Genomic DNA, 17,558 nt, shown 5'->3' on the forward strand with positions numbered 1-17,558 from the left:
TCAGATGAGCTGAAAACTTGACGTCGTAGACATGGGACCACGTCAATGGTTCCTACTTTCAGAAAAGGACATTTCTTATGGGCAAATATTGAAAATCAGTTCTGTCTCAGAGAAATGGACAAAAAATGTATTTGTAATTTTTTTTCAATATTAGGAGAGACTTGCGGTCTATATTGGTTCAAGGTCACACACCCCAACTCCACGTGCATTTTATTTTGGGAAATGGAAGAAAGAGTTATTCTTATTTAACAAAGCTAGCTTCAAAAAATATAATACCTTCAATTTATTTTAGATTTTTTCAAAGCAAATTTAAAAATTTAATAAAGAATAAGAAATATATACATCCCTGATAACAAACTTTGGAGGGCCTCAGCAGGTTGGGAAGCAGCGAGGGTTTTCTTTAATTTTAATTCTAATACTATGAAAATTTACTGGCATCGCAAATTTTATTGTGATTTGAAAATAGTTTGAATGGTGATGATTTTATAAATAGCAAATCAAGGCATTTTCAACATTTTTTTTTATTAATTAGATAGATAAAATTAAAGTGGGTGTTGTAAACAATACCTAATACATAACAAACCTTATAACAAACTTTATACTGGACATTCATATTGCACATGAAAAAAAACATAGCAAAGATTTGTAATGTACATTACACTCACACAACTAGTTAATACAATTCAAATCTTCCCAGACTGTTTCTGATGACAACTTAATACTGTATATTAACAGGAAAGAGCAATAAAAGGTGCTGGAGACAATAAAAAATCACAAAATATTTCATGCACAAATTTTGTAGACTGAGTTCATTCTAAAAAAAATGTTTGCATAAATCCAGGTTAAGCCTCTCTCTTGGTGTAAGCCTCCCTGTGGGTGTTGCAGGCGTTGTCAGCTATTGTCTCCCTCGTCCTCGTTCTGTTTTCTGAAGCAGTCTCCAACTGGGAAGAAGTCCCAGCAGCACTGCTGGTAGAGCTCCCACACAAACGACCTGTATACTCTGTGTCTGGCTTGTTGATCAAGTGCATCAGGAAAATCCTGCCATCACAACCACACCAGGTAACTACATGCAATCAACTCAAAACTTAGTTAAAACTGAACAATTTTATTCTAAAGGTGTACTTACATGTAATTTGCAAAATTATATTCTTTCATGACATGGGTTTCAAAACCATACAGTACTTTATCAAAATATTTTTTTCCCAATTCCACAAATGAAACGCTTGGACTGTAAAACAGAATTTTAGATAACAAGGATTTGATTATTTGAAATACAACAAAACAAAATAAATCCACCATTTCATCCTGACTTAACCACCATGTCCTCCTTGACTTGTTCCAGTTGATCTCTCAATTCTCCAAAGGCACCAATGATCAAACCTGTCACAGAACACAGTGATGAGTGCTTTAGAAGACACTTAAAATCAGTAAAAAAACCCCAACATTCACAGTCTGGAGACAGCCATATCACATATACACACACAAAACACCCTCTGGTAATTATAGAACCCTTATTAGTTAACATTTCATTTCCCACTAGATATGATTAACAGATGTTAACAAGTACTTTTCACATCTATCAAGTTTCAAATTAACATTAAATTTAATATGTGAAGTCAGACTGCTTTGATTGCCATTGCCAAATAGTAGTTCAGTTTTAAAAGCATCCATCTGAAGATAAAGGAGACCCTGGTTCAATTTTTGGTCTGGTACAAAATTTTTCCTGGCGAGTAACATATACCCCGGTAGTAATAATTAATAGTCTGAAATAGATAGTGGAAGACTCACCTTGAAAAATGGCCAGAAGGTGATGTCAAACAGGATCCTGTAGACCTCCGACGGACCGCCGTCCGCCGGCTCTATCTCATCACCTACACAACACAAACAACTTAGGCTTAACACAGATACCACACACACAGGTCTCATCACTGTTCTATGATCAACAAGTAAAACAAGTGCATTTCAGTTATCTCTTAACAATGAATAATGTGAACATACCAATTCCCCCTCCTGCCCTTACTCCAGTGTGCAAGTGATACACAAATCACTGAAATAGACAAAGTATTTTTGTAGGAATATGTATCATCAATGCTCGGAAACAGCTTGGAAGAATCACAAATAAAAAGTATTCTATTATGTATTAACAAAACTTGTCACCCTTCTACCAAATAATAGAAATCATACTATCAGCACATAATTTTGAACCAATGAATAGAAGTACTACGTATGGTCAGCATGTCATGGCACTTGTAGTCGACAGACCCGTCCTCCTCTTTGACGTAGAACTTGCGGAAGAAGTTGAAGGCTATCACTGTGTAGATGTAGACCACTACACTGGTCAACATCACTGTCAGCACCAACTGTAACCAACACAGGTGTTATAACCAATATAACCACATAACAAGTATACACTAAAGTTGTTCCTTGACTTTTATGCTAAAATGCATCTACAACTTGTTCACAGTTTTGTCTAAGAACTTTAAAATGGTTTTAAAAAATATTTTAACTTTTATGAGGTGTTTAATACTGTCTTTATTCATGGTGACCGAAAATGGAAACAAACAAGCGTCAATGTTGCCTTGATCGGTTAAAAAGGGGTTTTAACATAAAATATGTTGGTTCTATGGAGGACGTAAAAAACAGTTAAGTAATGAAACACAATGAAATCTGTTGAATGCCACAAAGATGTTAAAGGAAAATTCAACATTATTTTATACCGTATGTCTGGTAATTTTCGCGATGATCGCGAACTCTTTAAAATCGCAAAATATTGAATACGTAGAAATTATATCCTGTATCATTTTCTATAAGAAACTTTTAAAATCGTAAAAAATGACTTACGCGAATTAAAAATGCTACATATTTTTCCCATTTTCGCAAATTTTAAAACACGCAAAGAACCCCGGATATACGGTACTTTCAGTACCTGTTTTCCATTATGGGTTACGGACTGTAAAAAAACAACAACTTAAAAACAGGTTCTTAACGTCTTGAAACCAATTGCAACATCCAATAAATGAGCAGCAAAGAAAAAGTAGTTGAAATTTCCCATGGCAGAAAAGATAAAGTACCAGGCAATGTACGACTACAGGAAAAACTAGAAAAAAACAACAAAAAACTAGATGCTGTCATTAGACAGTAATGCCCGCACCAAGTGTTTGCCCCTAAATACCTTTGTTTTGTACCAGTTTAATTCAAGATGAAGGCCACATGCAAGTTCCGGTTATACATTAAAAAATATAATTTTCATAATTAAAGGATGAGATCCCTTTCTATATTATACTACACATGAGCAGCAATTTATGTGCAATTTGGGGTTGAACTGTTTGCATGTGAATTTTAAGTTAATCAATAATCTTAACATTTCATGTCGTAGAAAGTATAATTGTCTATAAATTTATTACAAACAAAATTAAATTATGCCCCCTCTCCGCAGGGGTTGCCGGCTTTAGATTTGCTTCTGTGTGCCTACATGTACATAATCGTGTGCATGGATTTAGAGAAGGGGTGGGAGTGAGGGGTCCAGACCCTCCCCCTTACAATTCATTTATATTAATAGTAAAATTACCAAAAATACACCTCAGACTCCAGTGCCCTTACAGACATGTAATTGCTCTAAGCCATTGCGCTTCAATGTTGGGTAACATTATTTGGGGGAAAATATTATATTTATACTTTATTGTTGATTTCAATAGGAAGTATACATCACAATGTGCAGGTGTCCTGCACCACCTTAAAGCTGTTATTTACCTAATAAAATAGTGCAAGGGGTTTTGAAGAAAAGGACATAAAAATACATGCATATTACAAATATTGAAAAGTCAAGGTCATACATCTATCTCAAGTTTTTAAATCAGACGGAAGACCTCCTCGTTGCTCGCAACGAGATCGTGTCTTGTTCTTTTATTTACATTTGTTGCAAATTTTGACAAAACAATGCTCCATACTTTCTTTTTTTGAGATGACGTAGAAAGCCGCTTCGATTAAGATGATGTAACACAAAAATAGTACAACAATGTTGCAAGTATTTGATTATCATGATAAATAAATATGACACTACTTTTGACAAGACAACACTTTTTTATTATTATTAAGGATTACGTTTACTCAGGGTTTGAGATTTCAAAAAATATTTTTACAAAGTTCAATATCTGAAGTCCAAATTAAGTTGTTTAAAAAACCCAAACTAACAACGTTATTAACAAATATCGATATTGATATTCATGATTTGTTTATTTGAGAAAGATATGCTCCAACAAAGGTAGATTAATATTGAAACAGAGGAAATTCAGACTAATTTTTTCATTTTCTCTTAAAAATTTTCTGTTGCAAGGTAATTGCAAAAGTTAAGTTTCTATATGTTTTTTCATATCATTTTGCATATTTTATAGTTGTATTTACTCGTCTATAAGTTTATATCACTGGCTGGCACGCGATTGGAAAAATCTTTAATACATAAAATCGATTCATATTATTGACCTTATATAATGTTAATGTTAACATAAAACAGACAATAAAAACAGTTTTAGCCAATCAATGGTTTGGAGCTCCTATTAGTCAGTTTTTTGTAAAACTCGATCAAAAATGGGTACAATTTTGGAAATTGATAGAGGAAACTCGGACTAAATTAAACTTAAAATATGAGCTTAAGGTCGGTAGCGGGTTTAAAATGTTGCGCCCTCTGCGCAGGGTATTGCGCATTACTGTCGTAAATCGCAAATGTAAAGTAAAATGTTCAAATATACAGATTATCATGTAACGTTTTTATGTTAAAAAAATGAAAAAAAAGTATTTTAATCATCTCGCTGCTTCTTCAAAATCGACGTTATTGTCGTCGGAATCAACGTCTTACGATGACGTCAGTAACGCCTCGTTGCGATGTCGATCCATAAACATTATTCTGTTTAACCTTGTCGATGGCCATCGGGGTCACACACGCTCTAGAGTGACCTGTCTATCAAGCTTGATGTCCGTAAAGCAAAGTTTTGACAAGATATTAGGCAATGTATGTTCACAGCAAGACCCCAAAACAATACGGGGTTAACAACAAGTTAAGGTTATATATGCAATCCACCATGTTTGTTTCGCACCAAGGTTTCTCAAGATATTGAGCGGACATTGTCTAAACAGACAGATATACGCAAGACGTTCCCTTCATCAAATGCGACATTCATTTATAATGCTTAAACTAAGAATTTTTGTGTTCTTTATTGTATAACTTCATAATCTTTTCTGTATTGGTTCTTCCTGGAATCCTTTATCAGAGCCCTTAATGAAAAAAACCCAAACAAATTGAATAAGCATTGGATAGTCTAATGAAATTCTCTCGCAAAACAATGATCAATAAATCGGATTCCATCATAAATAGGAAATGGCAAAGCATTTCATGCAATGTAATCTTAAAAAATTAAGGGGTATGTGCGGCCATTTTGTAAATTTGAGGATAAAAGGTAAGCATTTCTTGAACTCGTTTGTTTCTGTCCGTAACTGACTAACATTGTTATCAAACGATAAAAAATCCCAAGAAATATGAGGTTTTGTATGCTGTATTTCATTCAAATTACTGCATATTAGAACTGAACAATGCTTTTTTAATAACTTTGAACAGTTGTAGAACTGTTCACACTTATTTTGAAGATTGAAAAAAAGGTTGAATCCTGCACATCAATACCGTCACTTTACCTCAAAATAGGGTACCCTATCTTGATCAGTCGAGATGGGATCAATTTTTAGAACAAGAAAAATCCAGTCTATACTTAGAGCCCCTGTGTTGACATATGTTTCACAACAGTAACCATGTATTTTATATCAATGACCTTTAATGTGTGATGTTATATATTTATTTATTACTAAGATATGTCTGAATGTTTTAATAATACTATAAAGATCACCATTTTCGTCTTTGTCAAATATAATATAGCCATTATGTGACAAACTGGGAAATTGGGCATACAAAAAACAACTTTGACCCCTGGAACAAACCAGGAGGTAAAAGGATTTTTTTATTTGACCATTTGATGCCTTTTAGCAATAACTTTGATATGTAAAACAGAAAAAGAAATCCCTAGGGCAAATGTTTAAGAAAATTGTAAAAAATGTGCAAAATTGATACATTTCAAGCAAAATCCCATAGGGTAATATGATAAAAATTAACAAACTTTGAGATGACCCCTGAAACAAACGATGTGGTAAATGTCTTATTTTTTTTTATCTTGAAATAATAATTATATCAGTAGAAATTCATGTAAAAAGTTTCATTCAAAAATCTAGGGCAGAACAAATTAGACCCGGCCTCGTTAATTTCCGTGGGAAAACAATTAATAGCAATTCAAAACAATCTGTGTTGAATACGACAGACATCTCTATATTAGTCCATTTTTTTAAAGTTCTGTTCTATATGTATACATTAAAGCAATTATTTTATAGAAGTGGGGTAGGGGTTCAATATAATAGTTGTTGAATAAAAATATATAATATTTTTAATGAAAATATAACTCCATAGGCACAGACAAATGTATCTCGTGAGATTGTTTCTTAAACCAATCACATGTATTTGAACAAGGTACCCTATTTTGAGACAAAGTTGCAACTTAGGTAAGCAAGCGTAGACATTTTTTCAAGAAACGGTTAAACACTAATAACATCTTTTCATATTTTTTGAAATTTTGCAATCTTGAATTTAAGTTTGTAGCTGCGCAGTTCTAAGTGATTAAAAAGACATTGTTTTGTTCTTGTAAGCATATTTGCTCATAAAAACACATAGAAACTATTATTTATTGCTTTTTTATCTTTTGAAAACAGTTTTGGGTAGAAACAAGCCAGTTCAAGAAATGCTTACATTTTTTTTTATTTCAAATGTACATCATGGCCCAACATCAACCTTAAATAATTCTTAAAGGAATATTTTCAATATTCATATAACTGTACTTGTACTTACAATAGCAGAATAGCAGAAAACACCATAAACCCGGTCATAACAAAATAGGCTGTTCCTCGGTAGAAAACCACAGTTTCCGAGTAGATGGCGCCCCCTATGACACTACTTGACAGGTTACAAATGTTTTCCACGACAGCGATACTTCCAAAAAGGACACCTGTAAAAAGACAGCTTTACTACATAAAAGGACAGGTGTAAAAAGATAGTGATACTTAAAAAAAATGACCTGTAAAGAGACATCGATACTACCAAAAGCAACACCTATAAAAAGGCTGCGATATTGCCAAAAACGACACCTGTAAAAGGACAGCAAAAGTACCAAAATGAACACATGTAAAAAGACAAACAAGACTACCAAAATGGACACGTGTAAAAGAACAGCGATAGTAACTAACAGAACACCTGTTACAGGACAAAATAACACACATATGTATAAAGACAAAAAACTAAACCGTGAGAAGACAGCGATACTACCAAAATGAAGACCTATAAAGAAAAAATCAACTGCCTTCAGTTTATTACTTAAATTTTGTGCATTAAATCAAAATAACCGATTTAAATGAAATAAATTCCTTTTGATTGTTGCACCGATATAGTTAAAATCAGACTTGTAAACCCACCCCTCTACTATTAGATTGCTTGTTGAACCGTTGATATCTTCTTAAATTGTTCAAGCTAATTTTAAAGCTAGTATTTACGGGATTTATAAAGTTTGAAATCGTGTGGAAAAAAATTGTTAGCATAAATATTTTTCATTTCAAAGACCTATGACATACCTGAATTTGTTTGACTTTACAGCATTTTAGTTGAAGAAGGATCTAATTTCATAAAAACAATCTACAGTGAATCACTTTTTGTAATGGGAATGTTATGGGATCATTTTGCAATGATCAAGTTGAATAAGTCAATCTATTCTCAGATTATATAGTTCGTACACAGAAAACAATTAACATGCTAACACCCTTATTGTGGTAGCTTAATGTCATGTACACATACCTGCCTACTTACAAGCAGTATGGTAGACTCAGAGACTGAGATATAGTTACTTTTTTAATAAAAATCTTCGTTGGTTTTCTGTTGATTTATTCAAATTTTGTATTTCTTTACGTAAGTCACAATTTCATTTATAATTAATTTCTAAAACTCCAGATTTTGTGCTTGTATTCCAGATATCCAGATACTCAATATGGACTAAATACTAAAACAGTAAAAAGGTAACAATCTAAAATTTGAAGACCTCCAAGAGGTAGGGATTAGTCTTTTTATATATGCTCACATCATCTACATGTATGAATATGTAGAATTTAAAAATAAATCCAGTATTTATGAAGGTTTATAGAGCCTACAACAATATTTTACTAGACTGCGCCAAGATTTGGTTGTCGTCTTTGGCAGATACAGTACCTTGCTTGTCAGGAGGCGTCATCTTAGACATTATAGCTCGGAGGATTGGAACAGCACACATCCCAAAACATCCAACGACAATAGCTGAAAAAAACCAGATAACAGCGTACATATCATACTCTTACTGTTCAAAACTTTTTAAGTCTTCTTTCAAGAATTTGTCTCTTTACTTTTACAGACGCTCATCAAGTTATATGTTTAATTGTCAAACGTTATACTCTACCTATATATAGATATATTTCTGTTGTTGCTATTCCAAACAGTACGAACATGGCCGTGCATGAAATAATGCCAATCAGAGCTATGAGTTCGTCCATCAAACATGGCTGCAATGACTTTATTCCCAGAATAATGACAAGTTCGGATAGACAGGATTTAATAGTCTCGAATATGCTAATTTTCACCGGACTGAAACAAAATGGAGAATCAAGCAAGTAGAATACTTCAAATGCAAATACACCGAGTTTCGCCAACATTATGAAAAGAAAGGCTAACATGGCTGCCGTATATTTAAATCTTGTTGAACTCGGAGAACTTGGATCATTTTTTGTGTAAAATTGAATCATGTCTTTGAAATTTCCAATACAGCTAAAATTCTTCTTTTTTCTGTTGGTATTAGATAACGTCTCTGGAATAAAGCATATTATCAAAGTTGCAAGTCCAGCACAGCCACACGATACAGCCATTGAGAACTCATAACCAATTTCAGTGACAATATATCCAGAAACAAAAGTCCCTAGGGAAAACCCTATCCCGAACACAAAGCTTAACACAGCTATCAGAAAGGATCTTGAGTTTCCTGCATTCGTAATATCAGCAACAATGGCAAAAGCGATCGCAATTTCCGCAATCCAACTTCCGCTTGCACCTTCAATCAAAGTAAAAGGAGCAAACAAGTAGATATTCCATTCCATTACCATAGCTAGAGTCATTAAAAGCTGCTTGGTAAACAAACCAATGGCTCCAATGAACAGAAACGGCTTTCTTCCCATAGAATCACTCAGAGACGAAAACAACAAGCTCGAGAAGACAAGTGGTACTCCTTGTGCCAAGTTGATATAAACTCCCCATCTCGCCACCACTTGTTGCACAACCTGTTCGTCTTTGTAAGCTTGTGAGGATGTATTGGTTTCACAAAGAGATTCTTCACTACTGTTTGCATTGGATCTGTTCGGAAACAGTTGATTATGAAATGTTTTATGACCATATTCATTTGCAGTGTAAATACCATTAACATACGCTGCAAATGAAAAGAAATTAACCACACAGACAGGAATGACAATTCGTAAGTAATCCTCTCGAATTTCATCACGTTCTTTCATCATGGATTAAAACGTATTTTGCGAACAGGTGACAATGTTAAGAGTTTGTGTCACGAGCGTTGTAGGACAACGTGATATTTACCCAATCATGTAATCTCCTATCGTAAATAAAGAGACTATATACCGAGATTAGCATAGGAATACAATGTACTTAATACACAATGAGATGTTTTATATATATCCTGCCCGCCAATATAAAAAATTTTCTCGCTGAAATTGAAATGAGTAAAATATTCGTACTCTCAATGAAAGGTTGTTTCAAGTTAATGGCTTTTGATTGCATGTGAAATACACGCACGTACCTCCTGTGTACAAAATGGTTAATCTAGTCCCCCCCCCCCCCCCCCCCCCCCACACCCCCCCCCCCTCTTGACTCGCATTTGAAAAAAAAAATTGAGTGTTTGTTATGTACATTCCTTTTTCCCAATAGCTTATTTGCTAATTGCTAATAATTCTAAAAAAATAGATTACTAAGGCACTAAAACGATTTACAAAGCAGTAAAGATGTAAAAGGAATGCAGATTTTGCAACAAATTGAGATGGCCCATTAAATTAGATTACAAGTAAATAGGCGTGAAATAAAAAATAAGTAAGTTACGGTGGTCAATAATCAAGATGTAAACCTCCCTTGTTTTATATGTAATTATTGATGTTATGTTTCATCACCAAAACATGTGTTGGATTTATCTATTGTCTGTTACAGTTAACATGAAAGCCGATGGAAAAAGTGTATTTTTCATATGTTATCTCCTTTACTGAATTAGTTAGAGCTATTTTCTGACAAACTTTATGAAAAAAATTATAATTACCTTTTTCATCCTTAAAAAATGCCATCTTTATAATTAATGTATTGTGCTTATGAATGGCAAACAACCCTTGATAAAAGTCAGTGCAACCACACCCCCCCCCCCTTTGTTGACCATTTGAACCCTCCTAAATTTGGTTTATATTACAATCCTAATGATTTGACAAGTCGTTTTTTATATAGTTAAGATCAAGCAAAATTGTTCTGTTTATTTCAGATAATCGTGGACTATCTAAATCCGCTTTAAATATTGCGCCACCGTACGTATTGTTCATTAAACATTGACGAAAGATGCTATGATACCCATGCAAATAAATGTTGATACTGTGCATAAAAAAACCATGAATGCATTGAGGATTGATATTACATTCATTTTATTTAGAAATCTTCAACGAAAAATAATAACATTAAACCGGAATCAAAGTACTGAAATACTGACAAGAGCTGATCTCATTGATTACTATTTATTTTAAAATCAACGATATGTAATTTTGCATGGCTTTTAGCAGTTTCTTAGATCTTTTTGAATAATTACACACAATTTTTCTAATATGAACTCTTTGGCTTTTTTGACAAGATTTCCGAGCTATAGACGAAAAAACCCATATGAATAATATTATGTATTATTCAAAGATAGAATTAGAGCCACCAAACTCTACGACTTTGTATCATATATCAGTATTTCAAATATTTATAGAAAATTGTCTGCAATTATATTAAGCACGTATAGATAAAAACCAATTTAATGTGCTACATGTATTAAGCTATTGATGAGAAGATATAACAATTATTCCACAGGGGCCAAGCCCGTTTTAACATTAATTTCAATGTAACCATAAATAAAGGGTTACATTGAAATTAATGATAAAACGGGCTTGGCCCCTGTGAATTATTCATTCATTCATCAGAACAAAGAGCCTGTTTTAACAACACCGTTATTGATATTTCTAACAATATATTGCGAAGAAAAACGTTATATAAGAAACAGTTCTACCGACCATTTCACATTATTTTTACATGCATTTCGTAATTTTAAAATTATTCAATTTATCAGGGTGAACACTTAGAAGCTTTGTGAAGTGTGTTCAAAACATATATTTTGTAATCAGTAATTGTGAATTCGTATGTTTCGTGTTACTTGATCGGATCCAACGTCATCCCGCTCATCGGGCCGAAACCTACCATGGTCGAATAGACTCGGACCTTGTGTCGTGAAAAAGGGAAGCCAGCATCCATGAGTTCTGAGCATGGTCTTGAAAACAGTTCGGAAACATCTGAGCCCTCTGACAGGTTAAGTTCTGTTGCGGATATTTCAAGTCCACCAAGTTCAACCGGATTAAAATTTTCTAATTGCACATCTGAATGGGATAGTCGTTTTGTTGACAAACTTGGAATCCGACAGAAAGAAGAAGACATATTCCGAATTATCTTATCAGAATGGTGTTTGGTTTTTTTGTGCGAAAAAGAACAATTAGAAGTTGAGAATTGCGTTGACGTCTGTGATTTACAATTTGATTACGAATCCTTGGAGAATGTGCCTCTTCAACGACTCCATGAAAGTGGATGGGTACCGAGTTCCAAGCAAGTGGAACAGATTAGAAACATTCCATTGCTTAAAAAGTAAGAATCATTTTAATAAGATTTTTATTCTTAACTTAAAAAATAAAGAAAAATGATATCCCAAAGAGTACAGGAATGAAATTGTGTGATAATTTTTTTTCTCAAAGTGTGTTATTATTTTTAAGTAATCAAATTTTGTTATTTACAATGTATCCTGTGGTTGTTAGTGTTTTTGCTGGCAACATTATTTTTCAAATGCTGCAAATATGAGCCAGTCCTATAATATATCAGTAATTTATTATTCAAGTCATTTTGTCAAAAAATCTATCAATACAGAAATATTTCCAGAAACTAATGTTATTGTGAGTTTCCTCTATCATATACCTCAGTGATGTTCAGCATGCATGCATCTGTTTACTATGTCTAAAAATATCCCGTCGTCAAATGTCAATTTCAGCGCATGCTTTTATACGTAAACAGAAATACCGCAATACCATGGAACCCACAACATGATTGGAAACAAGTTGTGTTCAGAATCAATCCATTAACATTTTTTTTTCAAAACTGTTTTCCTAGTAAAGCCCAAGAAATGAAATTTTATGTTAAAATGTGTATGAATATACAAAGGTTAATCCTTTTTTGTGCCATGGAAGTGCATAAGGCCAGTGCCTACTCCAGTTTCTTTCTGTAATGCAAATTAGATGAGAGTGTAAACTTCCCCTAGATGGAGTACAACTCTATCGCATGTTGACTCCCAGCATTAGCCAGTATCTTATTTCAGCTGTGTGGACTGAAACAATGTAGATGAAGTGCCTCGTCTAAGCGCACAACACACAACATGAAGTGACCACAGTGGGGTTTGAACCAGTGACCTTTCGGTTACTGGCATAACGTCTATGACTTCTGAGCCTTATGCTCCAAGAATGTACATTTTATTTGTCAGAATTTATAGTTATAAATTAGTTATATTATAGGCTACATTTGGAGTTAAAATATTTTGAATTTTCCTTTTGATAGCGTGCAAAATGCAATTGAATGCTTATTAATAAAGTCAAAGTATGTAATTTCAATCTAAACAATATATCCTATTGTTTTCCCTTGGACAGAAATGTCACACTTTCATTGGTTTAAACATGGCACGTGATTGCCTCATATATCTCTATAGACAATTATCACTTAACATGTGATTTATTTAAATAATGCTTAACTTAAGGACACATGTACCAGGCTACATTTGGAGTTAAAATATATCTTAGATGTAATTTAAAACATAATTATGGAATTACGTAGTGGAAATCTTCTCATTGCGGAGGGGAAAAATAGAATGTAATGAAAGATAAGTCGTTTCTGACCTCAATCTGCAAATCCGCCATCACTAGGAGGCTATTTGCTGATCTGTTGCACAAATTATTTAAGAAATCAGCATATGTATCTCCCTAATAAATTGCGACAAAGATTGTTATGGGTCTCCCAATAATAATCAATTTATTATTCAGGGTTGTGCCAGCATATTTATATGCATTATACATGTAGTTCTTTAAAAAAATTAGGTAAGAAGTACATAAAAGTGCATATAATATTTTTGTAAATGCTTTGAACATATTTCATTTATATCAAATTAAGGCATAAGTGCTACAGGCACCTGACATTCTATATTTTTCTCATATTAATAAAAAAAATACCCTCCACCTAATAATTCACAAGGTAGACATCACCGACATCTTAGATTTTTTTTAAACTGTCACAGCTGGAAGTTTTGCATGAAACTCATCAGAAAAATTATTCTGCGATTGTCTTTGTTTTCCAATCGCAGGCATGTGGCATCCGTGGTGCCCCCCCCACCTTTTTGTGTGCAGGAAAGATTTTTCTTAAAGAACCATATATGATGAGTTAAATTTGGCCCCCATTTTTCAGTGTTTCGGGTACATTAAAATGTTAACTTATTTTTAAGAAGAGTTGATATAAATTGTATTTTTCAACTATTTATTTGCACTCACTGGCAGTATATGGTGTCAGAAGTGACGCTATTTTTAGAATTCAATCAAAATCAGTCAAAAATTGACATTTTTCTTATCTTTTTACGAATGGGAAACATAGAGCACATGCTTGAACAAGATAAAAAAATTTGTCACTTATTAGTCTTGGTTGGATACATCTCTGATTAAAATATTTTGTTTGTTCAAGCATGCGCTCTATGTTTTCTGAAAGAAAAACTGCTTGAAAACAAGCTGTTTTATGCTAAAAATGCAAAAATGGCGGGAAAAGGTTGTCTTTACAATGTCATATTTCTAAATTGTGGGCACTTGAACCAAAATGAATATTATGTAAACACATCACATATATATATCTCTACTAAAATAACAAAGAATTACAGTAAAATGATGATGTTCATTTTAGGGGGCCATTTTAGGCCCATATCATATATATTGTCCTTTAAATTTAAAAATGTGAATTATCTTGGAGCCGCTGGATCTATGTCTGCCAACTGTTGTTATGGTAAATGATTGGTTTCATTCTTTTTTAATTTTTTCTGCAGGTTTCTTATGAAACTAGATGAATACAACTTCTACCTAGCACAAATTATACGTGGAAGTAAATCAAACACAGCAATATCTGAAGGCAAATATGAGACATTGTTTGAGAAGCTCTTGCAAATCTTTGGATTTTACACTCTGTGAGTATTTATAGGTGTATAGATGAAATTGTTTTGAGATGATCTGATTCACGCATTCACATTTAACAATTCCATCTTTATCTCTAAAACTATTGGGGTTATTTTGACCATACATGTACTTGGTGTCTAGCATTCACAGGAGGAGGGGAACATATTGATTCAATTTTTAAAGATCCTTTTCTCTACAACTGCACACTCAGCAGAAAACTTACTACATGTTTATGATGACCAGGGATGCCTCTACCAAATTTATGAAATTCATGACCTCAGAATCAGGGGTTTTAGCATTAAGGTGGGGCTCTATTGGTCATATTTTGAATATATGCATTACTTCTTCAAAAATTTTGAGTGTATTTGTGAAAATTAGAAAAGCAGCAAGGAAATACTTTCATCTTACTGATACTTGCCCTTAAGATATACCAGGAAATGACTTAAAATATGCCTTTATTTTCAGGAGCCAATCATTTTTAAGTACTGAGAAAGCTTTCATACAAGGACGAAATGTGTCCTCAAGAGCTGACATAATCTGTTCCCTAGAGAGACCAGCATCAGAGAGGGCAGTTGTATGTATTTGTGAGGTATGACAGATATGATGCGCACACAATACATGTAGGCCAAGTTCAATAGTGGGTATGATTGGGCAAATTTTGACAGATTTATGCCCTTTGGACCTATAAAAATTCCAATTATTTGCAGTTTGTGCTTTTCTTCGCAGAGGTTTTCCAAGGGAGGGGGCATAAGTGTTTCACATACTTCTCTTGTTTTCCATCAGTTCGATTTGATAATGTTAATTACGTAACACTGGTTAGTCACAGGAGCCTTTCCACTTACTGCACATACTGCTAAATGACTGTTTCAAAACTGTTCATTAACTAATATCTAAATCATGTTTGAGTTTGTCTTAATTATAAAATACTTTTTTTTTTAAAAGAGGATTGAGATCTGTATATATATTGTGTATGGGTTTATATGATATTAAATTTATATTTAGGTAAAAAAAAACTTGCAACAGAATGATGCAGAATCTTCCCCTCCAAAAAAGAAAAGAAGATCTTCCTGCACACAAGAAGCTCAATGTTCTTTCACTGGAGATCAAGATTGGAGGATGCAACATATCGGAGAGCTTTTTGTTTACCTGGATAAGTCTGTGAGACCTGAGGGGATGCTTGGGTTCATTATTAATAAGACTTGGGTAATTAATTTCAAACTCAAAATTTTTAGCTCACCGAGACAAAGTCGAGGTGAGCTTTTGCTATACCCTCAGCATTGGCGATGGTGTCCAGACCTGTTTAAAGTATTGTACAATATCTTATGATATGATACTATATTGTATCATACATGTATATGATCATAACATATGATAAAATATGTTATAAAACATTGTCATATCACATGATATGATATGTAATGGATATATGCCCAAAACAGTACTGTATGAAAAAATATCAGACAGTTTCGAGGCCCGTTTGGGCCAAGAACTGTCTGGTATTTTTTCATACAAAAGTGTTTGAGGCATACATCATACTTAAAACACTGCCGTTGAATTCCATTGTTGATTTATCTGAGACAATCCAATTTTGAAGGATATCAATACTGTAACCTCTGGTAGCAATCTGATATTAAGAAGCTCACTAATATCGGACTGTCACAGGTAAAATTTTAGACTGCTGGGACAAAGGAATAATACTACAGCAGTGTTTTAATTAATGATTTACTAAATTGTATGAAATCATATGATATGGCTTGTGTATATTAGAGACCTGACAATGGGAAGCCATGTACCGGAAATAACCTGATGGAAATATTGGCCTCACGATGAAATTATAGATTGGAAGTAAAAGAATGAACGCTGACTGCAATTTATTTAAAAATCTAATCAGAGGATTGTCTTATATTATATGCTACCTCTTTAAGATCTCTAGATCAATTTGAGTTCTATTTATAAAATTTATTCAAAGCTGTCAACATCACCATTTTTGGAAAATATATAAGTTGTCAGTATATTATTTAATGTTTAAGATCTTACACCATTTTTCTTTTCACTTGTACTTCTTTTGTTAGTCTTTTCCAACCCCAAACCCCTCAATTTAGGAATTTCAGGAACAAAAACTCATTGAATAAGATTGATTCAAGATTAGATTAATAATACTATCATATCTTTAATTTAGGTACGAGTGACCTACCTTGCTGTTAAAGAGTCAAGTTGGAGAAGAATTCAGAACACACCTGCTAATGGAGCGGAATCTGTGGATTATGAGGAAGGAGAGCACCCTAGATTTTTCTACAGTAAACTCTATAATTTTCTAAACAGAGATGATCGGAGGGACTTATTCAAAGCACTCTTACTTGTAAAGAAGATGCATGAAATACATGAGAGATGATTGTAAAAAATCTTTAAATCATTCCGTTCGTGAAATTGGATATTATAACTTGATTTAAAAAAAAAAATTACTGAATGTCATATCTTTCAAGATTTGACAATTGCACAAGCAAGTAGTTTCAGTTCAGGTGCAGCAAAGTTGAACTCGTCTATTAGATATGTTGCGGTTGTTTCTCGTCCGTCGTCCCCAGTTTTTTGGTTCTATTTTGCAAGTACCAGTTCATGTAAATGTTTATCAAAGATATTAAATGGCCAGGATTGTTCATATTGTAAATCGGCATACTATGATCGCCATACCTTGAAGTTTGACTCTTTTGTCAACATTTTTTTTTTTTGTTCAGACTTTTTTTCATAAATGATACACACAGCGAGGAACTCAAATTATCTTAATTAGCCTGTTGATTGTTAATTTTATTGATTGTTAAGTTTATTTAAAAATATGATGTAAATATTTGCAGGAATAAAAGTATAGAAAA

At 33.3% G+C, this 17,558-nt stretch overlaps 2 protein-coding genes across 2 annotated transcripts; one reads left to right on the forward strand and one right to left on the reverse strand.

Moving 5' to 3' along the window:
* Positions 1-515: 515 nt before the first annotated feature.
* On the reverse strand, positions 516-9,663 carry LOC105338416 (proton-coupled folate transporter). Its single transcript, XM_066088299.1, has 8 exons — positions 8,565-9,663; positions 8,342-8,425; positions 6,938-7,094; positions 2,927-5,268; positions 1,999-2,360; positions 1,789-1,871; positions 1,127-1,380; positions 516-1,038 (listed from the first exon to the last, which is right to left on the reverse strand). The coding sequence occupies exons 1-4, from the start codon at positions 9,661-9,663 to the stop codon at positions 5,208-5,210; spliced, it is 1,401 nt and encodes a 466-aa protein (XP_065944371.1). The 3' UTR covers positions 516-1,038; positions 1,127-1,380; positions 1,789-1,871; positions 1,999-2,360; positions 2,927-5,207.
* Positions 9,664-11,649: 1,986 nt separating this feature from the next.
* LOC105338419 (uncharacterized) lies at positions 11,650-17,558 on the forward strand. The gene is made up of 5 exons (XM_034467537.2): positions 11,650-12,088; positions 14,565-14,702; positions 15,157-15,280; positions 15,694-15,894; positions 16,871-17,558. The coding sequence occupies exons 1-5, from the start codon at positions 11,703-11,705 to the stop codon at positions 17,081-17,083; spliced, it is 1,062 nt and encodes a 353-aa protein (XP_034323428.2). The 5' UTR covers positions 11,650-11,702; the 3' UTR covers positions 17,084-17,558.

This window comes from Magallana gigas, chromosome 6, assembly GCF_963853765.1.
Source record: "Magallana gigas chromosome 6, xbMagGiga1.1, whole genome shotgun sequence".
Taxonomy (NCBI): domain Eukaryota; kingdom Metazoa; phylum Mollusca; class Bivalvia; order Ostreida; family Ostreidae; genus Magallana; species Magallana gigas.

What these genes read in the sequence shown, in the direction of transcription:
- LOC105338416 (XM_066088299.1), bottom strand. Translation starts at nt 9,663, where the DNA reads ATGAAAGAACGTGATGAAATTCGAGAGGATTACTTACGAATTGTCATT. An exon ending in GACGCCTCCTGACAAGCAAG is followed by an intron (nt 7,095 to 8,341) that starts GTACTGTATCTG and finishes GTCTTTTTACAG; the next exon opens with GTGTCCTTTTTGGAAGTATC. An exon ending in TTTTCTGCTATTCTGCTATT is followed by an intron (nt 5,269 to 6,937) that starts GTAAGTACAAGT and finishes TTTTTCATTAAG; the next exon opens with GGCTCTGATAAAGGATTCCA.
- LOC105338419 (XM_034467537.2), top strand. Translation starts at nt 11,703, where the DNA reads ATGAGTTCTGAGCATGGTCTTGAAAACAGTTCGGAAACATCTGAGCCC. An exon ending in AACATTCCATTGCTTAAAAA is followed by an intron (nt 12,089 to 14,564) that starts GTAAGAATCATT and finishes TTTTTTCTGCAG; the next exon opens with GTTTCTTATGAAACTAGATG. An exon ending in TCATTATTAATAAGACTTGG is followed by an intron (nt 15,895 to 16,870) that starts GTAATTAATTTC and finishes TCTTTAATTTAG; the next exon opens with GTACGAGTGACCTACCTTGC.